Here is a 26,842-nt window from a genome sequence, read left to right on the forward strand (position 1 = left end):
TCACTTTAAACCAAGACAGATGCAGAACTGCTGCTGAGAACAGGCAGCTCTGTGATTTGTTGCTCCTCCTCCCTCCCCATCACCATCTGCTCCAGCTTCTGCTCCTGGCTACTCCTTCCCCTATGCCAGCACCAGCACTTGTTCAACCACACAGTCAGACAAGCAGCAGAAATTATGCAGTTGAAACCTAGAGTATATTTTAGACTGGTTTGTCCTTATGGCTGCCCCAACACTACTGCTGACACAAGGGGACAAGAGAGCTCCTCTCAGCAGCAGCCTTTACTTAGATTGGCAACCTCAGTCCCTCAAGCAAATACGATTCAGATTTGGATTGTACTTGGTTTACACATGCATGAGCACAACTTTAATATGAAGTGGAGCAAAACTAGGAAGAGCTGAAAATAGACCTTTAATGCAAAAACATTAGGCTGCTTTAAGCATTAATCTGTTGTCAGTATCACATGCTCTCTGGTAGATTGGTTAATATTAGTTGCATTCAGTGGGCAAAAGCCATTTTGTAAAGCTTGTCCGTTGTAAAACAAAACAGTGACACAGTCAATAGAAAAGACTGCTACCCTGTAGCGGGCTCTTTTGCAACTGCTTATGGAATGTAAAAGCGCAGAGATGTGTTCTGACCCAAGGTGTGCTCTGGCTTCATATGTGGAACCATTCAGCACAGGGCAGGTGCAGGGAAACAGAATGTCTTCGAATTCATTAGTGTTTTACAAGCCATTACATGAAATATTCAGCCTGTCTGAAAGCCATATTTGCTGGAGATGGACATGGAAGTGGTAAATGCTCCATCCCTGGCAGTGTTCAAGGCCTGGTTGAACAGAGCCTTGGGCAACATGGTCTAGTGTAAGGTGTCGCTGACCATGCCAGAGGGGCTGGAACTAGATGATCTTAAAGTCCTTTCCAACCCAAACCGTTATTCTGTGATTCTATGCTACAGACATTTAACCTGTATTTCAAACTAGCAATTCTGTTAATCATGTCACATCCTCAAGCCAGGTGTTTTGAAGAGTAATACAGCCAGCTATATTAAACAGTTTGCTTTATATATAAAGCTCGGAGGGAAAAATGTAATGGAAATCTAGCCACAACATACTTCCATAGAAAACTGAGTAGGCAAAATCTCTGGATAAAAAGCATCCTTTATCATTCATGGAATATCAGCCATAGTTTCTAGCCAGTGAAGGATTAATACCTTCTAGATGATGTAGACAAGATTGCGGCAGAAATACACAAATTCTCACCACGGTCTTCTATCAATGTATTGTATGCATGTGCACTATAACAAAAGCCCAAAGCATGTAGCTTTCAGCGCATTACAAAAATACCAAATATTTTCTCCACAATGCAGCATGTATTTCAGCAGGGCTGCTCAATTCCATTCATTTAAGTAAGCAGTAACTTAGTCAACCTTTTAGAAATACAGCTGGTGCCCTGTAAGTACAGCTTAAAATCCCTTTAGGTATGCAAAAGGTCAGATATGCTGCAAAAACCCTTTTACTTGGCATGCCATTGTGATTATTTCTGACCTGATTAAAGAAATATTTGTGTTTTTCTGCTATTCCTATGCATTATAAGAACCAAGAAATTTTGCTTGAAATTAGAAATGCAATGCACAACAAAATACTACCCACCGGTTACTGTTTGCTAGTACACGATTAATACTGCCCTCTTATAATTTCAGATGATTAAATACACTGAAGAGGAAAGAAAAGTGTGGAAATATTGAAGAAAATTTAAAACTGGGGCCAGCTAGAATGTAAGTGATAAAGAGGAGGTAATAAATAACTAACAGAAAAGAGAAATAAACACTGTAAATTTGATAAGCACTTAATTATTTTGCTTATCATCTGCAGGGAAATGAGCTGATAGAATGCTTGCAAATATGCTTGCATCTGCAAGAAAGTTTGAAGCTAGGTGATGCATAATCTATTTTTTCAGAGCATTCTAATTAGAAATATCTTGGAGCTATGGACATTTAGATAAACATAATCATCCAGCTTGAAATACCAGTAACATTGAAATGCTTATTTTTATTCACAAAAGGTTAAACTACTGTTCTAGTGCTTGATACGTCCTCCACCAGCAGTTCCATAACCTTCAGAAAGACAATTTCAACAGCATTAGGACTTTCGTAATATTCATTTTCAGTCCTGAAAGCAAGAGCTTGGCAACCCAGACACAGGTCCCTCATAAACATGTAGCTGTCGAGGCACCTGGCTATAGTGAGTGCCAGAGCTTGTTGGTGATGGTTAGATGTTGGATGTGTAAGATGTCAGCAGGTTGATATTTGCTCTGCGTGGTAGCAGAGCTACAGGAAGAGGTGGAACGGCTGAGGAGCATAAACGAATCTGAGGAGGAGAGCGACTGGTGGACCTGCTCTCTACAGTCCCTGAGAGAAGCAAGCCACCTACCCAAAACTAAAGAACTTCAGGATCCCCTACCTTCCTGCCATTGAGCAGATGGAAGGAACTTGGGAAACAGGGGAGGTTGGAAATGGGTTACACCTCAGAACAGATGGCATATTACCACTCAGCTCATGTCACCTTCTATGACAGATTCGAGGCCCCAGTACTTCAGGATCAGGAAACTGAGGAAGATGGTGGTAAGGGATCACCCAGCCCAGCATCAGCAGCTGGGGTGCCAGTAGGATCTGTGCTTCAGTGCCAATCACTTCTGAAGCAGCTTGAACCCCTTCAAAGTCCCACGGAAAGATGCCACTCTGAGCTCCTGTTTCAGAGCACCCCAATGGGGAGGGACCCATAGGTAAGGGCCTTTACGAGAAAACTCATCTGGTACAGCCCCATGACTATTATCCTTTATAAATCTTCCAGGTGGACAATGTGGAAATACCTTCAAGAAGCCTGACTGGGCTCAAGAAGGACTTCAGGGTCTTGAGATGGCTGGTTCAGGGTTCAGGAACCCAAGTAGTCTTCTTGTCCCTCCTGCCAGTCCGATCACTGACAATGGTTACATCAGAAAAACGTCACTAATTAATTCCTGGCTCCATGACTAGTGTCAGTGTCAGAATTCTTGTGGGTTTTGACCATGGGTCAGTTTACACGGCACCAGGCCTGCTGGTGGTAGGTGGTGTATGCCTGTCCCAGAGGGGGAAAAGGTGTATCCTTCACTGGGTTGGAAAATGTCTAGAAGAGCAAGCCCAAAGAGTGGTGGTAAATGGCATCTCACCTAGTTGGTGGCTGGTCACTGATGGTGTCTCTCAGGGCTCGATGTTAGGGCCAGTGCTGTTTAATATCTTCACTGATGATCTGGATGAGAGGGTCAAGTGCACCCTAAGTAAATCTGTGGGTAACACCAAGTTGGGTCGGAGTGTTGATCTACTGAAGGATAGGAAGGATCTGGAGAGGGATCTGGACAGGCTGGATCAATGGGCTGTGGTGAATGGCATGAGGTTCAAAGCAAAGTGCTGGGTGCTGCACTTGGGCCACAACAGCCCCATGCAATGCTCCAGGCTTGGGGAAGACTGACTGGAAATCTGTTCAGTGGAACAGGACCTGGCAGTGCTGACTGACAGCTAAACACGAGCCAGCTTGTGCTCAGGCAGCCAAGAAGGCCAACAACATCCTGGCCTGTATCAACAATAGCATAGCCAGCAGGACCAGGGCAAGTGATCGAATCTTGTGCCTTCAAAGGCACCTCAAGTCCTGTGTTCAGCTCTGGGCCCCTCACTACAAGAGAGACACTGAGGTGACGGAGCAGGTCCAGAGAAGGGCAAGGAAGCTGGTGAAGGGTCTGGGGCACAAGTCTGATGAGGAACAGCTGAGGGAACTGAAGGTGTTTGATCTGGAGAAGGCTCAGGGAGGAGGACCTTATTGCTCTCTATAACTGCCTGAAAGAAGTATGGAGAGAGGAGGTGGCTGATCTCTTTTCCCAAGTAAAAAGTGATAGGGCAAGAGGAAATGGCTTCAAGCTGTGCCACGGGAGGTTTAGATTTGGTATTAGGAACAATTTTTTCACAGAGAGGGTGCTCAGGCATTGGCACAGGCTGCCCAGGGCAGTGGTGGAATCACCGTCCCTGGAAGTGTTGAAAAATCATGTAGATGAGCCCCTCAGTGACATGGTTTAGTGGTGGACTTGGCAGTCCTGGGTTAACGGTTGGACTTGCTGATCTTAAAGGTGTTTTCCAACCTAGTTAATTCTGTGATTCCTAGAATTACCAAACAAATAACTTTTTTTCACTTTTCTTATTTTTATTTTTCCTTTCATTTCCTCACTTTCATAACATTTGTTGCACGGAGAAAATAAATCAAGTAAGTATGGTAGGTACAAATTTTAGACAGCAAAAAGTGCATTGCTCTCTTAGTTCTGACCCCTATGGATGCACTCACAACATCTGATGGTGAAGTTAAACAGATGAAACAATACTGAACGTAAAACTGGCAGGCCAAACCCTTGCCATGCAATACTTGCCAAGAACTAGAAAATACTCAGCTACTTGGTAGATATGAAACCTTAGCATTGTAACACAGAGCAGGGATGTGGTATGCATATTTGTGGTCCAAACTGTGGTATGTACAACACTGAGTATGTCAACCACTTGCAACAGTACACAGAGAACCGAAACAAACTTCAGCTAGTTTAACCATACACAATATACAAAAAATATTCTAAGAGGAGAAACAACTTTGACTTCTGAAATAATTTAATTTCTAAAAAACTAAGCTGGGTTATGTAGAGTGTTGGTGATAGAACCCAGTTCCAAGTAGATATGCAACCATATCTGCTGCGTTTAAGATGAGACATTACTTGCACTGGTTTGGTTTGCGGGTATTCACAGGAATCAAGCATTCAATGTTGCCTTTCTTATGTTGCGTCATTTTACACTTGTTCTGGTTAAAAAACCCATGCATCTTTCCCATAGTAACTTTCATTTTTAGACTGAAATATAGCTTATAGTAGCTGCTTCTAAAGAGCTACAGTTTGCCAAGCTCTGGATAGCACCACATTTAAATTAGTTATGTGCTTCAAGATTATGAAGCCTAAGCTTTAAGAGGAAGCAGTGAAATATTACCAAAGTAAGATTTATCAACAATTTCCTGATCTCTGTCTCAGTAGAGCGTGTATCATGCAAAGTAAAGAAGTGAATGCTGAATTTCACATTCATTACAAATCTCCTGCCAATGCTGCCTACAGCAGGCAGACTCAGTGTGCCTTAGTCTGTTGCCCTGTTTGGCTGCAATCTTCGTTCTTTTGACTCTGATCTGATAGTTATTTCCATGCAAACAGATCTGCACATCTGCTGTGAGTCTTACTAAAATGAGTAAAACAATAATTAATGGGATTACCTTTCAACATTTGTCTAAATTTTGGATTAGCATGACATGCCCTGCTGGTGCTGTTCCAGTACAATAAAAAGCACCATACAGGACTTCACATGGCTTATTTCCCAGGCTGAGCCCCAAAACCTATTTCCTTAGAATTAATTATGTTTTCTCCAAGCAACATGCACTGATTACAGTATGTTTCTCATCAGAGAGGGTGCATTCTGAAGTCAGGAGTATGGAGACACACATGAGGAAAGGCAAAGCAAGTAAAATAACCACCTTCAACATATGGACTTTTTAAAATCAGTTATTCTGATAGAAGTCCAAGTGGCATATACTACAAATGTTAACTAGCTGTGCAAAATAAAACAGAAAAAGGATCACTGGGCAGCTTCTTAAAACTGTATTAAAAAGGCACAGGTTTGATCCTTCTGAGAACAAGCCTCCCCCCTACAGCCACCATCACCTCCACCCTTGCCTACTGGGCCAGCCACTGCTTTCATACTGTCATCTACAGCCCAGCAGTGCCACTAATCTCCCAGTTTTCAGAGGTGGTGAAATTGATGCTGTGACACCTCAGTGTTAGGGGAGCTGACAGGCTGATGATGGCTAGAGGGGTGGAATTAGAAAGCACGGCTTATCACACAGGTGGTGGAGGCTGCAAGTCATGGAAAAAATACATGACAACCTTACTCCTGGCCACTGTTGCTGTGGCTGTTAACTCATGCCTCTTCCCCCATTTTAGGAAGGGGAGGCAAAAAGCCTTTGTGCTTGCTACTGACTAAGCAGCTGCTTCAGCTGGCAGGACCCCCAGTAACCTGTTGTTACTGATCCCCACGCACAGGGCAGCAGGGCAGAAGTACCCAGCGCAGTAGCTGAAGCACAGCAGTGTCTCCCTTGACTGGAAAACACTGATTTCAAATAGGCTGCCAATGCACAGCTTGTGGTTTGAAAGTAGTAGCTTATGACTGAGGTTCCCTGCCAAAAACACAAAAACACAGCAGCTTTTACACTAAGGTTCTTATGAGTCACCTATGCTCTTACATACTGGGACAATGGCTTTGCCGATGATGGTCATTCATCAGCTGGTTAATGAATAATGGAGGTTTCTTATAGAGCAGAAACAAGCAACATTCAAGCCACTTCTCCAGAAAGGCATATGATTGAAGGGAAAACTCTGAGTACCAGGAGTTCTGTTTACAGGAACCAAGCACTGCTCTTTCACAGACTTAGTTCCTGTATTACAGAACATTCCCTCAAACCCTTATTTTCACTTTGGCCTTTGAACATGTATTATCAAGCCCAAAGTTGAAACAGAAAATACACAATAGTGTCCTTTTATTTTTACAGACTTTTCATGGCTTGTTTTTTTGTTTTTTTTTTTTTGTAAAATAATGTCAATATCTCTTTCAGTGTGGACAATATTTTCTTCTTTTTATTAAGTCTGTATACAAGAGTTAAGGGTGATCACAGTTCCTGACCCTACAAGCCATGTACCATGAGCTTCATGTAGTTAAGAGCCCCAAAGTTAACACACAGAAAAAACCAAATGACCAACAATCCTAAAAATACTGAGACAGAAAAAGGGTATAGTAAGTAGCAGCAGCTTCATCAAACCAGGATAAGGCAGTGTAAATTAATCCTGTAACCAAAGTCAGCTACTCTGCTGTTGCCATTTAATTTCTACACTGGTAACTTCAGGTAATTCCTCCTTTCAATTCCTCCTTTCATTTCCTATAACACACGAAGATAGCTTTCAGCTCAGGAACTGCTTCTCAAATGGCTGTATTTCACAAAGTCACAGGAGTGTCCTGACTATGTACGTCAGTCTCTTCACCTGTTGTGATTAGCAGAACATTGGTGAGCCCTGTATCCAAGGGTCACTTCCTCTCCTCTACACCTCATAAGCTATTTACAGCTTCCTACGCACCTGATGAATGAAGGGGTTGAGTAAGGTTTGTGTAGGTTTCCTGAGCTCCTACTGCGTTAATAGCCATTTTGATTATGAACCTAGCATGAGAAAATAAATGAACAGGATGTACCTCCATTGAGTTTTCTCCAAGCTATTTCTTCCTTTTGGTTTTCTGTGTAGACCTGTGTGAGGTGAGCCTGTCAGCTATTCTACTTAACACTATGTTTTTTCACTGAGTTTTTAACTATCACCGGTATATTTTACAGAGGGCAATCATCATTTCCTAAATGTCCTGAGCTCCTATTTACTAAATAAGATGCCCAATTTGTATAAGCAGATTCACTGATCACAGAAGAACCACTTGTTTGAGTAAGGGTTGTGGCTCTGAGCCCTGTGTGTTTCTCTTGCTTTATTTGTCAAGTCTTAAGATGATTTGTTTTCTTCCTGTTATTGATGCAGAGGGTTGACCAATGTACAGGGGGGTTGTACAGGGGGGTTGTACAGGGGGGGTTAGAGGAATTCGATTGCTTAAGCAAAGGTATTGTCTGTACCTATCATGCCTACTAAGCAGAACAAAGGCACTAACTATTGATAAGGAAAAGCAGACACTTGGTTCTATTGACAAGGAAAAGCAGACACTTGGTTCTGTTGACAAGGAAAAGCAGACACTTGGTTCTATTGACAAGGAAAAGCAGACACCTAATTCTACCGATAAACACCTATTGATAGGGAAAAGCAGACCCCTGAATCTACTGTTAAGGGGGAGAAGCAGATGGTTGATGGCTGGGACCAAACCCTAAGGCCATACGTGAAGACTAAAAGGTGAAAAGTTCAAGAAGAGGAAGATTCATTTACTTCATCTTGAAGACCCCTACCCACAGGAGGAACTCATTTACTTCATCTTGAGAACCCTGCCCATGACCAGAGGGGGCACTGCGCAGGCGCAAAGGACCTTCTAGCTCATTGTAATAGGAAGCGGGGGTAGGACATGAATATGTATAGGCGTATGGTGCAACCTTATAAATGTAGAGGGAAACAACACTGAGGCACGCATGACTTTGAGGAATTATCCCCGTGCGTCGCAGCGCTAAATAAAAGCATACCTACTTTACAACTTTAACGAGTTGTGGAGTCAATCCGCGCATCATTATCATGTGTAAGATAAACAGCATGACATCATGCTGGGCAGTACAGTCTAACTTCATATTAAAGAGCACACCTGCACTACAGGGATTACATGAAGGAAAAATGCAGCTGACCTCTTCTTCCATACTTGATAAACCATTATGAAATAACAGTGTGGTTAAATTTTTAGACAAATACTAACAGGTTTTTAAAAAATTATAAATTTGATCCAACTGCAAATGTCACCATTTTGCTCAGTATACACTGTTCAGAAGTTAGTCACTGACATTTTCATCTTCTACTATGCCCAGTTATCTTGCAGTTATTTCATATTCACCTCAACAGCTATTTTAGAAAACATCCATATGCTTTGAGACATGAAATCAGCTACTTCTGTTGATAAAAGGACAAAGAGAAAGAATCTTTAGAAACAGGATGCTAAAAACCCCCAACCAAACAAACCCTCCCCTAAAAAATACAAAACCAAAAAAACCCAAACCCAAACCAACTCCCCCCCTCTCTAGACACAAGGGTGAGGAAGCAGAGAGGGGAGGAAATCTAATTACAGAAGGCTGAAACTGTAACAGACCTATTATTTCAGAATATCTGAGCAGAAGTTGCATAAACATAAATTTCTAGAAGGCTTTCAGTGTGTAAATATATAAATACATAATTCAATATATCCAAAATGCAGAACAGCCAAAACCCCAAACAGAAGTCAAATCTTCAACACCAGCCAATAAAACTACTGCTGATAGATGGAAACCGCTTCCCACATCCAGCTGCTGAGGCAGTCTCTGTGTCCAGACAGCATCTAACAACCCAAAGCCCATCCAGCAGCCAGCTGCCATGAACACGTGTTATTCCACGCATGCCTGCCCCCCCCTCCTCCTCGCTGCTGCCCCCACCACTTTCTGTGCATAAGCACTGGCATGCCATTTCACCCCAGGATGCAGCCTGGGAAAGTTAAGCCATCAGAAATGTAACCCTGCCAAAGAAATAAAGCAGCCAGTTTTACACATTTGTTCACCTTAAATGCACTAGAGTTCGACGAAAACTTATTCATGAGGAAAGGAAGACAAAACTCCCCTTCCAGAAGCAAGTAGCCCTTAGATAACATTAATTCTAATGAAACACTTCAGTGGGGTTGGAGCAAACAGCAACGGTGTTTAGGGAATTAAAATCAGAAAACTATTCTTAAAAAAAAAGCATGGCTTGAAATTTGAAGTAATATGCCCTAATTAAAGAACAGGCTGCAGGGTGTTAACTGCAGAATAGCATCACAACAGGCTGCTGGGCACTACTCCGTGTTATGTGAAAGATTACAAAGAGCTATAAAATTATTAACTTGATAAAGAACAAAGCGCGGGTGGAAAGAAACATGCAGCTGCTTGCCCCTTACAACACTGAGCACTCCAGCTGCTCAGTAGCGAATGCCTATGGTCCCCGCCAAGCCAGGGGCAGGCAGCCCGCTGTCAGGCTCCCCAAGCACTTCAGTCTCCCTGCCAAGCAATTAACAACCATCATCTACCAAACACAGAAAAACAAGCAGCTCCCTGGGAATGCTTACTGCACCAAGACAGAAATATAAAGAACCCAAAGCTGGACACTTAGCAAGAATTCAAGCGCTTCCTGCTTTTGACCTGGTTGGGGAAAAAAAAAAAAAAAAAAAGAAGGGAAAAGAATAGCCCCAAAGAGCCTGATTCAAGTACATTTAAGGCCTTTCTGTGAAATCGTTCAAGGAACCTTCTTGTCCAGTCCTGTTAAAGTCTACCAGCTTTTATATCTTGTCCATAACGCATAAGAAAGATATCACCATTTCACACTAACTCATCAGTTCATTATCATCCTTATGGAAGGAAGGCAAATACAAGTTGTCTGGAATCCAAATGAGGAAAAATCTTAGCCCTAAATTGTCAGAGATGACCACATTTCAGGAAGAAAAAAAAAATTTGTAATAGCTCGAGGTTTGTGCAACACATCTGAAGGATGCGCAATGTTTCACTCCACAGACATTGTGAAAATGAAAACATTTGAAGGCCCCAAGATAGGGAAAAAAAAGACTGTTGAAACCCAAACCACAGATACCCCAGAGTGAGACAGCCCCCCACCAAGAGGAGAAAGTTTTATCCCCTCCATGGAGTTCTGTTCTATGTGAGTGAGTTGAACTGGCTTGTAGATGAGACCAAAAGTCTGGGAAAGTCCTAGTAAGGGACTGGGCAAACTTTTGGCAGCAAATGCGCACTGGATCACTCAAGCAGTTCACAGAACTGCAGCCCAACAAAATGTTGCTGGCTTCTATGCAGTTTTCACTGTTTTCCTTACAGCTTCAGTTTTTGGAGTCAGAAGAAAGAGAATAAAAATATTCATTAAAAGAGGTGGATGCCTTGCATGTTGGGAAGAAAGTTTTCCAAAACAGCAAATAAAATCTATGAAATTACTCCTAAAACATAATATTTGTTTAAGGCGAAACATTTCATTTCTTTCATAATACAATGTTTGGATATATTCCAATCCCTCTCTACCTTACATCACTGAACACAGCTGTTACCTCCCCTTCTTTTTCCTTCTTTCTTTCTTTGTTAAATGTCAGGTCATGATTGTAAGGGATTTTTCACAAGCAACCAAGCACCCTCACAGAGTGTTAAATATCTTATGGCAAGCTAAAGGAAATATTGCGTTTCCTAACTACCTATCCTGCTCAAGGTCACTGCCTGTCAAACTGTAAGGAACACAGAAGCACTGAATTTCCAAACTCTTAGTGTTTAAAGAATTTCATCCTTTTGTTTTGTTATAACTATAAACCCAGGGCAGTGGGGGAGAGATGGGGAAGAGGAGCATTCCGTAACTATTTTGAATTTTTAGTAAAGACTCAACAAATTCACTGGGTTTGTAATCACTGATGGAAACCATTAGACTGTCTGTTTATATAGCACCTACCATGCAAACGACTAACATAAGACTTGGAGTGCTGCAGTCACAAAACAAGGCCTAGTGATAGTACTAATGAAAACAAGTCTCTGTTGGGTCACAAGACTTCTGGGTCACAGTATCTTTAAACCTCTCAAAATGACATTGCTTGAAATCAATTTCTCCAGTGATGCTTTCTACCTGCAAGGAATATTACTACAAAAAAAAAATAAAAAAAATCTGGAGTTCCAGTCTTCGAAAAACAAAGCTCTTTTCTACATGTTTTCCATATTTGTTACAGGTCTTCAGTACTTTGGAAAACTGCTATGCTCAGACACCTGGACACACTCTCAATCACACACTGTGATAGCAGTGATTAAAATGCTGTGTGAATTTACATTTTCTAATAGGCACCGTCCCTTCAGGAGTGCTATTCCCCCCTTACCCAGTCCCCAGCAGTCTGCACCGGGAGGATTTCCTTCTGTTTCGGACTCGTGGCAGCCAGTGCTTCAGTAAGCAACTCTGCTTTTCTCAGGTCCTATTTCGGAGTGTCCAGCGATATCTGTTCACTCCATTTAAAATCAACACAAACTGGAACTACTTACTGTCACCTTTTCTAAGCCTACTGTCTGTATATCCATAGGTCTCCTAAAGTCTCCTAAAACATTCTGAGAAGGTGACATTAGGAGATATGTATATGCTGTTCCACAGACTGGTAGAATCTCACCTCTTCTTACCCTTCAAGCCAAGTATTTGTGCCATAGTCTACTCCTGTATTAACTGCTTTCATAAAGCTTCTAACTGGAGTCTGGGAAATATATTGACTGGAAAATACCATGACAGTGTAACCTATGTCACCTTAGAGCACATACAAATATACTGTACTTCACATATTTGATCTCAAAAAAAAAACAAAGATCACACCTTCACCAATAAATTTAGCATTCAGAATGCACCATTATACGTAAGTATACTGTAGACCTCTGCAAACTGAAATAATGCAAAGCAAGCCAAAGGGCAAGAGGGAAGATGAGTTGTAATACCAAAAATAGTACCACATTGAGCTTCCTGAAAATTCATAGGAGTCTGATGTTACATTTACAGGAAAAGAATATGCATTACAGATCCTAGAAAACAGCTCTTAAGAGCTAGATCAATGAAAAAAGTTTCCCACATCCACATGTGATTCAGGATACAGAAAATGGTACATAAAGTGTGGGAAGAAAAGCAAAATCCCTATCTTTCTGGCTGATTATCAAAAGCTAAGGGGAAGGGCAATTTCAAACTTGATCATAAAAAAGATAAGAAGCCAAAAGAACTATTTTAAAACAAGTATCTTTTGTTTATAACAAGTATCATGTGAAAAAAATCAGGTGCTCACAAGTACTAATGTCAGGAGAGCTGGAGTAGAGCTGTTTGCATGCAACTGCTCCAAATTTCTCTAGCAAATCTCTCAGACTCACTCAGCCAGTGACTCCCTTCCCTCTTATTAGTCCCAGAGAGCTTTCCAGAGGAAGTGCATCATTCTGAATCTAAGCCTTCCACAGGTCTGTTTCAATCACTTCTCGGTGGAAAACTTAAGAGTATTTACTATAGTATATTAATCTGTTCAGGTTGGGTAAGTCTTAGCTTAACTACCCAAGTTGAACTTTTCTCAGAACTAAAAAATATGCTCAAGAAAAACAGTACTTTCAACAGTATTCTTAAAAAGCCAATTACAAGGATATTTTTAATGGCAAAAATCCAAATCTTTCACTCGATGGTGCAATAAAAGAAAACATTCTTTGATTCTGGAAGCTAATTCTGTACATTAAATGTAGTGTCAGCATCGGTTAAATGGATTATTGTAACAATAAAGCTGACTGTAAGTCAGAAGTGTGCACCAACTTCCTAAAACTATGAGAGATACAATTCTTAGGGGCAATGCTTACTTCTGTAAGTGTCCTAGAGAAACCTTGCAGCTACAAACAGAGCTCAATAAGCCAGGAACAGAAAACACTTATAAACAAAACAAAACGGATTTGCTTTTAAGAAAGTCTCAATTTGGTGAAAGCAGCAGCAAGAAGAGCCAAAAGTAGTAGAGTTCTCGCTGTAGCAGATGTATCAGGCAAGAGGCTCAAGAGACTGCAAGCTCATTTACTGAGAATAGGAAGAAAAAAGCACCACAGCATTCCAGCTGTATTGCATCACAAAGCAGCTGGATGTTCACCGGTTTATTTGCTTCAGACTAAAAAGTTTAACTCTTGGGGGCTCTGGACACAAACATCCCCCAGGTTTTGAAGAGGTTAAGGTTTAACAGAAGCATCCCATTCAATCTTACCTGTTTCAGAAGTCATTGTTCATAAATATAATCCAGTACCACTGCCCGAGGAATTGATTTTACAATGGTAATAACCCTATGACAGGCTCACATATGCCCTATTTACAACACCTATAAATTGCCAGACAGGACTTCTCACCAGATGTTCGGTATATGCCGACAGCTTACATGCTGAGTCTTTCAATTACTCTATGCTCCTCCTCTTTGAAGGAAAGCCTGCTTTGAGAGGAAAAACGTAAGCATGCAAACCAGTCCGCTTAGAGAAGTGACTGAAGTCCGTTCACTATTAAAGAGGAAAAACAAAGAAATCTGCTTACGTAACCTACAAACTGCTGGAGAAAGGAGGAGGAGGAGGAGGAGGGACTACTGTAAGTTGTTTTGTCTAATGCCTCTGCTGCTATGAAAGTTTTGTCACTATTGAAATCAAAGCAGTATCAAGGTTAAAGGATAAGTTAGTAAATTTCTCTAGTTGGTACTTTGCTCTATTCTGCCTTTATACTGCACATCTCTCTAAATCTTTCTCACTGCATAATCTCTATTTAAATTTTTGCCTAGAATTAAGTAAATACGTGACACAGGATAGCGGACCAGTGATCAAAAAAGTCTACTTTAAAGAACTGTCATGATAACATTAGCAAATTCGATACAGATTAAAATTCACTAGAATAATTTAAAATCTATTTTTGAATGGCATAAACTACATATTGTACTCCAGGCTAGAAAACAGAGATATTAGAGTGAATTCTGAACTGTGAAAATGCACATTTTTGAGAAGATTAACTGAAAAGTTACCGCAAGTAGCTTTCTTTTATTGTTCACAGCTCTCACACCACGTGATCCCCGGCTGGCATGCTTTCATCCCAGCAGGAGAAAGAAATCCATCCCTGTCGGTTTGGATAATATGAATCAGAATGTAGCAGCCAGCTTGTCATTCACAGCAGCTGAGGTCATTTTCAACCCCTGCATTGGTCCAAACCACAGCTCCCTACAGCCCTTTCCACCACTGGCCACACGTGGTCCTCATATGCAAGGCTATTCAGAAGCACAGCACTGCAGAGCTGCTTTGAAGGACAAGTATCAAGGGTTATGGGGAACACACTTTCAAAACAATCCTTTGTTATTAATATCTGTTTTTCACTGAGGAGACAGCCCTCTGGAATAGGGCTGCTAATGATTTCCTTTCTACTACAGATGTTGAACAGAAGGGTTATTGCCAAAAACAGTAAAAACAACTATTTTTCTCCAGTTATTTCAACACTTTGCTGTGTTTTTCTTCTTGAGATGAGCAGATGCAAGTTTTACCCATATGGATTTGAGATCTAAATGGAACCCATTTTTAGCATGATGACCAAGATTTGCACATGCAATTTTTTTGTTTTGAGTATTCATTTTTAAACTGCTAGGCTAGGAAGTTGCATTTCCCCATCCTTGATACTCTTAGCAAGTAATCCCAGGCTCCTTAAAGATGCACACAGATTTCATTCACTCAGATCATCAACACATCATTAAAACAAAAAATAACAGTAGCTGAGTAACCAGACTAAGAACTCCATGCACAGATTATATTTCTACTTTCAACTTCATCCCCCAGAACTCAAAGCTTGCCCCCTTGCTTGGGCTTCCACGTGAAATACATCTACAACATCTTCTGTCTCCAGAAAAGGCTTTGCAGAGAAAACAGATTTTCTGTTCACTTTCCCACATTTGAAACAAACCACTTTCCCCACCAGTCTGGTTTGTCCATTTACCAGTCTTTCTTCAGCCTGGTGTGTACTCTTCCCAGTCCAGGAAAACCACTAATAATGCTCTTTACACAAGTACATGACAGATTTTAAATTCAGATGGGATCAGTAATAAAGTTTTCAATTTTCATAAAAGCAACATAGTAGGTTGGAAAACTAAGACAAATGGCTAGAAAAGAGCACAAGAAGGAATTATTTCAGATAAGCAGCAACAGAAATGCTAGTTATTGACCATTTTAAGCAAAGAGAAGAGAAAGGATCACATGAGGAGAGGTAGGGGCTGGACAGGAAATCTAGTCTCTCTTCTGGGGAAATTATATAGTAACTGTTACGAACTTCATAACATGAGGCATGTGGGAGGGATGACATCTGACCTACCAGACTCTGCTTTCCATCCACTGCTGCCAGAGGCAGGGCAGAGAATAAGCAAGATGTCAGAGTTCTGACCAGCCCCAAAAGGTTTGGGGGGGCAACCCCCGGCTTGCAACAGCCCATGGAGAATAATGACAGCTCTGCTACCTCTCAAGGAGAGAGAGGGGAATTTACACGCATGAAAAACTATGGACTTTCCCTCGAAGGAACAACATTGAAGCAGGTAAAAAGGGGTCACCAAAGTCTATCTTTAAAACACACACTTAACTCCTCCTTTAAAAAAAAAAAAAAAAAAAAGGCAAAAGATTGTTTTCTCTCTATTTGATTAGCCAGCAGATAAGTGGATTTGAGAGAGATTAAATCTAATACAATGCGGACATCTCATTAACCTATTCCCCTGGGTTCACACGAGTTTCACACTCAACTGTTTATTGTAAGAGCAGAAATATGCAAACTGCACAATGCATATATAACTATAATATATAACTATATATAACTAGACTATATTGACAAATATTAGTAAAAAACTCATTGACAAGAGGTGCAGTTATGTCTTATCTGTCACCAGCACATGCTTATGGACTTTAAAGAAAAGTTTATTTAAAAATGGAGTTAGTTTTAATAAATTTCTCTAAAAAGCAGATGAAGAGGCATTGATAACTAGTTAAATAAAACTTCCATTAGTAACTAAAAATCACACTATTAAGATCAGTAGTTACTGTCATTTAGTATGAATAAAATAACTGCACATAATAAACCCAGCATGTCTTTAGTCCAGAAACTTGCACAGCAGACTAGTTCTATGAAATTAAGTTAAATTAAATCAAAATTATTGGGTCACACAAGACTTTGTCACTCCCATAATTAAAGTTTTTTTTACAGCCATCTCATAATGAATACACAGCACTTTGTTTTTCCACCTCCAAGCACTTTTCAAACTAAGTATCATTCACTTTCTCTCACTGCTTCCCATATTTTGCAGATAAGGGGACTTAAATTTGTACCTGACTTATTTGAATATTCTTAATGTGCTGAAGATGGAGTTAAGAAGGAAGTCATGTGAGTACTATTAGGAAACCTGGAAAGCGTTACTAAGTATTACAGAGCTCCATGGGCAGCATGCCACACTGACACACACCCCCAAAACCAAAGTAGCTCATGTGACAATGAATCACAGCCCAGCATTCAGTATGGCTGTCTTCAGCTGGCTCCTCCTTCGTGCAGACTCACTTCAGGCACAAAGTCTTTGAAGAGGTTTGCTGGGATGCTGCATAAGGACATGATATGAAGTTTCTTCAAGCCAGTGAAAGACAATGATTTTTGCCCCATCCAAGGGACCACTAATACTGACTGCTCATGATCTGTACATGTCACCCTGGCACAGAATGTAGCATAAGCACACCTGTGCTTATAAGTTCCATATATTGGTGCTCCATATTGAAAGTATCCCCCAACATTTTTTTCCCTGTGAGAGATACTTAGACATCTCAATGAGTCCAAGAGATGTAAAACCACAACAACTAAAAAGGCACCTTTCACAGGACTCCCGTAAAGTAGGTGTTGTTTACTCACGCTGCTTTCCACCGTTCTCCCCTCTTTACACCCCAGTAGTTCAAAAGCACAGCAGTTAGGGCCTGAGCAAAAATGAAAGCATCCTTTGTCCTTATCCCAAAGTAGTTTGAGGTGCTATTAAAAGTCTCTCTCAGAAGCCCAGAAGTGGTGTGCAGAGGGGTTCAGCTTGGCTCCCAGCTATTCTTAGGGCAATGTGATTAGCTACGGAGACACCACACCCCCTTGTTGCAAAGTGACCCCCACTTCTGTCAAATCTTCTGTGTTCTCCCCTTCTTATGATTCTTGGGAAAGACTAAAATCAGCAAGAAATTATTTTATGCAGAAGGGTGAATGGATGAAAACCATACCTTGACAAAAATAAAAATCCAAACACACAACTTATTAAATACTGAAGTTTTGAACAGATACTTCTGTAACAATGAAATAAACCCCCAAAACCTGAAAATTCACTTGTGGTGCAAGCAGGCACACAAAACAAAGGACACCTTTGGAAATGCAGACATGCAAAAATATATAATGGTCTAGGTCAAAATCTGTGAGAAAGCTGCACTGCCCCAGGCATGTGAAACAGGAAGTGACCATCTGCACTTCCTACCCTGTACCTTTTTGCTCTAGCGAAGCATTGATTATCCTCTACTCTCTTTTTGAGCGTTGTGCAAGAACTCAAGAAAGGCTTACCATGTGGGTTTCTGTAGCTTAAAGTGTTTCCCATACTTAAAAATAATCCAGGAATCTGTGGTTCCCTTTTCAGTTAATCTTCTCTGGCAAAGAAAGACTGGGAAATGTTAAAGGATTTTTTGGTTTTAGATGTGGGAAGTGGTCAAAGGCTTTGCTTCTATCAACTGGGGTTGATTTGCCAGCTCCCCTGTTTAAAAGAATGGCTTAACAGTTCACTATTTCTTACATCTCCTTTATGTACATATATAGATAGAGCTGAAGATATATATTTATAAAATTATATATTAAAAATATAAAACTGAGCGAAAACTTCATGTTATGATTTAGGCAAGAGGAAATTGCTATTTATAGTGGTATCTATTCTATTACACTTACACACGGCAAACAAATACAAAGAGAAGACCCTCTGGTCCTGTAGCTCTGCCTTTTGTGATGTTGTCTTCATTGTTTTCTCCTTCCCATGCTTTCCCCCTTGAGGAGGCAGCTTTTTCAGGCCTCCTACCTCTGCTGCAGCTGCTGCCTCTTCCCCAGCTGCTGCCTCTTCCCCAGTGGCAGTTACCTCTGACTGTGACATTCCTGCTTGCCACTGCACTCTCCTGCCAGACAGGACGTACATCTAAACCAGCAGACCGTGGTAGTGCTAGGTCAGGCATTCAGCTCTGGTGCCCACACCGGTTAGGGACCCTGTTGTAGCTGTTACCACAGAAATCCATTCCCTTCTTAAAGGAAGGGTGGAGAAAAGGGGAAAGGAAAAAGCTTGTTACCTACCCTGATAGTGTTGTGCCACCCATCTTTATTCCCCTTCACAGATTAAATGCATCACTTATTTAACACCTTTGCAAGAACAGTTTAAGAGCACAGACTCATTTTCCAGTTAATTTATATTTTGGTCAAACACACACAGCACACACACATATCCCCCCCAAAAAACCTCCACAACTCAAGTCAAGATGACCACCACACAATATTTTCCTTACATTCAGCAGTACAACTGAAAGCCTGAATACATAAGTTAAAAATTACTCCTGCTACATTAGAAATTCAAACAGAACAAAGACAAGTGAAACAGGTCAGAGTGCATGACCATGATTTTGCTTTCATATAAAAAAACAAGATTGGGCAGTGATAGATACTAAAAGTTAAGTACAAATTATTCTTGATTTGACTTCATAAACAACTACATGGAAGATTCACAATAAGCACCAGGGCGGACTACATGAGTACATCACATGCTCTAGACAGCAACACGCAAACCATAGTCAGGGGCAAAAAATGTAAAACCCAAACAAGCAAATATACAAATTCAAATACTCTGCTTTCTAAAAACAAGCAGTAGCAAGTGTTTGCGTAACCTACACAAACCTACAGTAACCAACACACAGTCCCCACAGCTCCAACATCAGATTTAGGGATCATCATTGTCAGCAGATGCATTTGTGCAACCGTATTCTACCAGTTACTGGAAAACCTATTTCACCATTAATTTCTCGAGCCTTTTCCTGAATCCCACTTATATTTCCTACACAGAATATGTGACAGCACAGGCACTTTCGATGTATTTTACCTTAACTCCGAGTCCATGTTTTCTGAGAAAAAGAAACTTGATGGCATGACACATATGCTTTTCCTGTTCTGCCTTTCTTTATTCTGCCTCTCACATTATAGAAAGCATCAGATTAACTCCCTCCAAAACACATCCATTCCTAAAATCACAGATCCATAGAAAAGTTCTGTGGGAAGAGACCTTTAAGATCATGCAGTCCAGTCCCCTGCCTGGGCAGGAACATCTTTCACTGCATCAGGTCTCAGGACAAAAAAATTCCACTACCCTTTTGTGACTGTTTCCTTCTGCCTCAAATACATGAATATCTTCAGCCTCCTGACTTTGTCCTGTTTGGGCCAATTTGGTCTAGTACTTACAAGATAGTCAGGAAACTGGGACAGTCATTACAGAGCTCCTCCCTACCATTAATATTAGCTTTTTTCCAGTCCCTCCAGCCTTGTGTATTTCAAGCACCCAGATAAAAGTCATAAAAAGGAATTCCTCAAATCAATTTATTTCAAAAAAGAAAGGTAGCAATATAGACAGTGGTGACAAATAAGAGAATATAGAAGTTTATTTCAGCTTTTGCTTCCATAAGAGTGCAAGATCAGAGACAGCTATGGCTCTGTTTTACATAATGAAGGTGTGTGGATGGTTAAACACAGCCTTCACAGAGACCACATCAGCACTAATGAAACTATAATTTCCTCTAAATTATTGCTATCCATACCCCAGACCTCATCAGCCAGACAGTAATAGCTCTTCATCATTTATTTTAACACAAAAGCAATCAATAAGCTTTTTCCCACAGTCCTTTTACTGCTATCTATGAAATCTGAAAACCTAGAATCAGAGATGCCAGCTATAGAATGGACACAGTCAAGTTTCATTTTTGTCTTTCCTATTGAAACAGATTCCATACAATGCCACCCAATTTTGTGATAAACCAGATTAAAGTGGTTTCAATGACCTACAAAGAAAATCTTTATCTGTCAAAATATGACAAAAAGACTACTGTATCAAAGAACTGTAAGCAGATCACATTGGATGGAGTGGCTTTTCCCTCTCATCATGACTGTGTCCTGTGCATTGTTTTGCCCTGAAAACGTGTAGTATCAGATTACAGGAATATCACACTTCTGTTAGCTTTGTGGATCATTCACACAAGCTGAGGACATTTTATAGAAGACACATACATACACAAAAAACCCCAACTCATTTACCAACAGAAGTTTGACTCCTGAGTTAAGCAGCAAGCAAAAAAAGCATTCTACATTTTTCAGGTTTTCAACAATAAGAAAATTTTGGAATATTCTCAGTCAAACCAGAGAAACACCAGCAATAACACAAGTAACATCAGCAGGAAGACAAGTCTGGAAGATCTAAGTCAATTGTTCAGAACGGCTGTATTTTACAATCAATAAAATCAGCTTTATAAACACATGCACACATACACGCACAACATTTAGAAGCAACAATTATTCTGTTATTGCAGAAACCAGGCCACAGCTTGCAGAACAAGTGGTAAAATGTGGAATAATTGGTGGGCAAGATGCTTTAACTACAGTGTTCTAGACTTGGTTTTTAAAAAGAGCATTGATCCAGAATAGCAGAACACAAGCAGAGGAGTGCAGCACTGCTGACTTTAGTAAGGGTTATATTAGACATTAGCAGTTGTGTTTCAACTCTCAAGTAAAGCTCTAATTCCACCACTAAGTGTTCCACTTCATTTTGGCTTATAGCAGCTATCTTTAAGATTTGTTTGTAGCAGCTTCCACAGTTCAAACTGACTTATATACAGAAATTTTTACAAGCCAAGGGACTAAAACACTTGCCAGTTGCCTTATAGTCCTTAAGCGGGTGTCCAAGTCAAAACACTAACATAAGGCTCAAAGCAATGGTATGAAGAAGAGCTACTGAAGAGAACAAGCATCAGTATTAGTCATGGAAACTACCCTGGCACATAGACCTGCCAGAGAACTATTACAGCTGTAAAGTGGCACAGGATCTTTAAAAAAAGGCAGCAGGTAATCTTATATTAGCCTATGAATCATTTCAATATTTTAGGGAGCTTAACAATACTCAATCATGTTGAATACAAGTAAAATTAGCATCAATTTATTTATTCTAGTTAATAGATCTTGGTCTTAATGTAACTGCTGCAAGCATGGTATGGGAAGCCATCAAAGTATTTGGAATTACAGAAAAGACGTTAATGTTTTCACTCATCTTCCTGAGCATCTGTGACCTCCGTAAGAAAAGGGAGAGAAAACAAACCAAAACTACTTGTGTAGGTAAATGGAGCAGGGCTGTAGAAGCAGATGAGATGCTATGACTGCAAAGGAGATACTAGGAAGAAAAAATTCAAGTCGTGCCCTGCAGGAATAACTCATTACAGAATCAACTTGTTCTTTCAAGTAATGTTAGAAACTCTGGAGCTAATTTTCCCTCTACTACTCAAACAACAGCTATCTTTAACACCACTCTGGGGAATATACCACACCACCCATTGTGCTACTCAGTGCCCGCAAAACGAAACCCTTAATTGCAGGAGAGACTGGAATTCAGGTGTTCTGAAGCTTCAATCCCCAGTTCATGAAGCTTTGGTTAAAAAGCTTGCATAGTACTTTGTTTCAATCTTAGGTATCAAATCGAAACCAGGTACTCAGAACTATAGCCATACATTACTTAATTGGGCAGCTGAACATAGATACTTTTTTCCTACTTCCAATAAGTGTTGCTACAAGTGTAAATAGAACAGACAAATTGAAACACTGTTTAATACCAGGTTTAGTTGTATCTATATTAACTTCATGAAGGTAAAGTGCTTCTGCAATGGTGGGAAAACTACAGTATCAAAGTATAGTCCAAAGGATACACAAGTCTACAGATAGTAAAGGACAAGCACAAAAAACCCTGTAACGAAGCATCCACCGAAGATCAGACGTTTTACAACACTTCTACCAGCCACCTGCCAGGACGAGCAGACTATTCTTTCCCCTGATTGAAAATTTGGCTGCTTTGGCTTCCCTTTCCCCTGAAGCACTGGAGACTGATTGTGGCTCTTGAGTCCAGGTAAGCATCATAGAATCATAGAATAGTTAGGGTTGGAAAAGACCTTAAGATCATCTAGTTCCAATCCCCTGCCATGGGCAGGGACACCTCACACGAAACCATATCACCCAAGGCCTCGTCCAACCTGGCCTTGAGCACTGCCAGGGATGGAGCATTCACAACTTCCCTGGGCAACCTATTCCACTGCCTCACCACCCTTACAGGAAAGAATTTTCTTCTTATATCCAATCTAAACTTCCCCTGTTTAAGTTTTAACCCATTATGCCTTGTCCTATCACTACAGTCCCTAATGAAGGGTCCATCCCCAGCATCCCTATAGGGCCCCTTCAGACACTGGAAGGCTGCTATGAGGTCTCCACACAGCCTTCTCTTCTCCAGGCTGAACAGCCCCAACTTTCTCAGCCTATCTTCATATGGGAGGTGCTCCAGTCCCCTGATCATTCTCATGGCCCTCCTCTGGACTTGTTCCAACAGTTCCATGTCCTTTTTATGTTGAGGACACCAGAACTGCACACAATACTCCAAGTGAGCTCTCACGGGAGCAGAGTAAAGGGGCAGGATCACTTCCTTCGACCTGCTGGTCACACTCCTTTTGATGCAGCCCAGTAGAGTTCTTTTGTCATGTGCCTGCTTAAGTGTCCTGCTAAGAGGAATCGTATGACATTGGCAATGACTTCAGTCTTTCTTGCTCAGTTTCTGAAGCATAGTTTCTGAAGCAACATTGGGTTTGGGTCATTTATTACAGTTTAATGTTTTGTTTAAATTTTGCTTCTCATAGCCAGTAGCAGTCTGTGATTCTCAGTGTACCAGAAAAGTCTACTGAACATCTCAATGAGATGTAAGTTACATGGTGGCTTGTGACTGAGGGCCTAGGCATAAAAAACACACAAACCCCCCTCAGTGACCAAATGGCTCCTTCCAGTCCTGAGCTTCACATTTCCAAATATACTCAAGTACTCACTTTGCTCAGATATTCATCAGAAAGTAAACAGTTCCAATATCTCTGTCAGTCCAAGTATTTTTTTACTTAAAATGAACAGCTAATTATTACATATAGTAAGGGCAACTGGATGAACTGGGAAAAAAACAAAACAAACAAACCAAACCAAAATAAAACAAACAAAAAAAACCCCCCAAAAAACAACAAACCTCAACAACTTAGAAATAACTCCACTTCAAGCTATTGTGTTGCTGGTATGCAGTCATCTATCCTTGCCCTGTTCTTCCCCCAACTGTGAACAAGGATTACCTAGAAGGAGTGTTTTCTGAAATCATTTGCACAAAAGCTCTGAGTCTTCAGGTTCTTCAACTACACAACTCCACCCAAAAGGACAAAAGTACTTTAGTACTAATGCAAGCACCTCTGGAAAATGCTTAAAACACCTGCCACAATTCATAGGTTTATCATCAATCTACAGATTGCCAGTCTCTCACATTTAATTACTCAGTCTCACTGCAGCAGTTTAGAACAGTGAATTGCTTCAGAGCAAATTCAACAAATTTGACATTCTCTAAAATGCAGTACAGCAGTTTCTAACATCGTGAACAAAAGTGTTAATGCCTGCATTTTATCCCCACCCATACAAAGCATAAAAGATGCAAGCAATTTTACATTACTAAGGCCCAGTGAACAGACCAACAGCAGCAGTGCCTGTGTCAGCAAGTTTATCCTCCCACATCCAGCGCCCCGAGGACTCCATTATTTCATGGGAGCTGCAAAGAGAACAGTTTGTAAACAGGCACCCGGACTTTGCGAAACAGTTGGCCCTTCAGAGAGAGCTGCAGGCATTAACCTTGAAATAGCCATGCTGCCATAAGGAGACAGTACAGAGCCTGGGCTTGCTTGCTTGTTTTAATGTTCAGAATACATAAGTAAACAGCATGAAAAAAAGTGTATTGAAAATTAATCATATTTAAAAACTCTGCCAAGTAGCAGCCTGAATATAATGTATAAATAAGTCCAAGCCATGTCAAACAGCATTCCACAGTCATGTGTCAAGTGAAAAGCAGAAAGACTGGTCTGTTTGAAGGAAACAATTGTGATCGTTTATATGTGAGCTAGCTTCCTATAAATTCATTCAAGATTTTGCCATTTAATGGCAAGTTTCCTGAAAGCGTAGTATGTACAGACATTATAAACAAGATTACCATAAGCCCACTGTATATTAGTTTGTATTTCCAGACACTACTTAGTTGGGAGTTCATTCAAAATGTCTTTTTTTTTTTTTTTTTTTTTTTGCTAAAATGATGTGCCTAAATTGAACTGTATCTCTTAAAAAAAACCCCACAAGTCACTACTCAGTATGACCCCTCACGTCTGCTGGCTCCCAAAGCTTGCATTTTTTAATAAATCTCCTTCAAGACATCGTGTAGCAGATTACACTGACCCTCATTTGTTTGCATTAAGCATAAGCGCCAGAGACACTTGTAATAATTTACCAAAGATTTAAAAAAGTCTGTTAGAAAAATAATCATTGATTTCAAACAGACATTACACAGTTCCTCCGTTACATGGAAATGTGATGTCTACTTTGAAAGGCCAGATGCTCAAATGGATTAAAGAATGTCTAGCCTTTAAATCCTGCATCTGTAAATCAACACTGACCTAGTGACCTAAAGTAAAATTTAATAAGAAAAAGAAGTATTCAACAACCACATATAGACCATTCAAGAAGGAAATTAAAAAAAAATAAAAATAGTTTGCTCAAGACTATTTGGACATTTACACAGTGCTCGCCAGGGAATATACTAAGCTGGAGAATGCCAAATGTAAAATCCCCTATTTATCCTTGAAACAGGTTTAGCAAAGTCATTGGAAAAGCAAGCTTCTCAGGACACCACCAGCTAGCAATCAGGATAAATCACCTCTGGAAAGAATATACAAGCCATTACCTTTATGTCAATATGATTGTTGCTGTCTGTGAAGACTTGTCAATGGGCCAGTAATTCATGTCCACAGCAACAGCAAATCCTTCAGGTAACATCTACTTTACTAAAAAGAGACCAGGAAACAGAAACACATTCCATACTAACTACAGAATAACCTTGGCGTGGTTGCCCTTCCCTCCAGCAAGGTTCAGCGCAGCATCTGAAAGGTGAAAGTCTAATCTCTTTTCAAGCACAAAAGCCAATCTGCCTCCTGCACTCTTTTTAACAATGCAATTACAGACCTGAAACTTGCACACGTGAACAAGTCCACTGCAGCCCATTAAAACCAAGTCTTGCATGAATCACCCACTCGAATGGCAACACAATACTTAAATTCTGGAGAAGGAAAGGGTTAAAAAACCCAATCCTTTTAATTACAAGATGATACATCTTCCATTAAGAATGCTCAAACAGTTCCACGAATGTGCAAGTCTGAAAGGACTTTGGGCACATATACCAGTCTCCCAATAGCACAAGAAAAGCCCATACCCCACAAACGGTTAAAATACTGAAAGAAATAAACACCACCTCAACCTCCCACACACACACTTGTGTTAGGCACCAAGACTTGGAAAGCATCTGGTAGGTTAAAAATTTATCCTAGTCAAATACGTTGTAACTGTGACTTATTAACTTCCATTGGTAACTTTCCTCCCAGACTCCAAGGCACTGGCGTTTTCAGTGCATAAAAACAGAGGGCAGGTCTGTGAAATTAAAACTGACACAGTTTCAATTAAAGGCCTCTAGTAGTGTCCTCCTCTGTACCAAATAAAATGGCAGTCCTGGCAAGAGGGATGCAGCATAAGAGCTTTATTTGAAAAGGGAAAGCCCATACATGACTAAAAGTATCTACTGAAGTAATATTTTGTCTATTTGGGGTACAAATAGAAGTCAAGTGCACACAAACATTCAGCATGCATTTACTACGAAAAACATGTAATACTCCCAGCCCCTACAGCACAACAAATAATCTCTTTTACAGGACACAAAAGCCTTACATGCACACATTGCTAATTTTATTTTCTCTTCTAAATGAACTCCTGCCGTTAAAAATCAGTCACAATGTTTGCAGAGTGTCCTGAAAACTCATGTGAAGTCTCCGTACAATTAAGTTCCATAAGAGAAAGTCCAAAATGTTTGGTGAGTTGGAAAGAGAGGCAGAGGGTGGTAACGAAGAGTGGAAAACTGGCTCCTGCATTCTGCCTCCCTTACACTGCTTTCTCTGAGCAAACTGCAAAAACCACCCTAAACACCCATTGTATCGCCAGCTCCGTTTGAACATTTCCCCCTTCATGCCAGTACGAAAAACAAACACATCACATACAAAAAGAAATCACTCAGACAAAAAGCAATCAGAGTGAAAAGGCA

General features: G+C 40.5%; 1 protein-coding gene and 1 long non-coding RNA gene across 8 annotated transcripts in view; one reads left to right on the top strand and one right to left on the bottom strand.

Annotated features, from left to right (window-relative positions):
- The window catches only part of FGD4 (FYVE, RhoGEF and PH domain containing 4), a 111,750-nt gene that overhangs the window by 40,361 nt on the left and 44,547 nt on the right, over positions 1-26,842 (bottom strand). Inside the window, exon 1 of one of the 6 annotated variants that reach the window (XM_061372051.1) lies at positions 25,439-25,559. The exons of 4 other annotated variants lie outside the window; for them this stretch is intronic. Coding sequence is in view for 1 of the 2 variants with exons in the window: in XM_061372048.1 (XP_061228032.1) it covers positions 13,565-13,580 (16 nt within the window). In the remaining variant the exon portion in view is untranslated. Of the gene's footprint in view, positions 1-13,564; positions 13,857-25,438; positions 25,560-26,842 lie in introns of those variants that run through there. One more of the 6 variants, XM_061372048.1, reaches the window with a different exon arrangement.
- LOC133222380 (uncharacterized) overlaps positions 1-26,842 on the top strand; it is a 341,799-nt gene that overhangs the window by 16,286 nt on the left and 298,671 nt on the right. The window lies entirely within an intron of this gene.

The sequence above is a fragment of the Neopsephotus bourkii genome, unplaced genomic scaffold (assembly GCF_033783945.1).
Source record: "Neopsephotus bourkii isolate Nb327-2 ecotype Australia unplaced genomic scaffold, CSIRO-AGI_Nbou_v1 NB_1589, whole genome shotgun sequence".
Lineage (NCBI taxonomy): Eukaryota > Metazoa > Chordata > Aves > Psittaciformes > Psittacidae > Neopsephotus > Neopsephotus bourkii.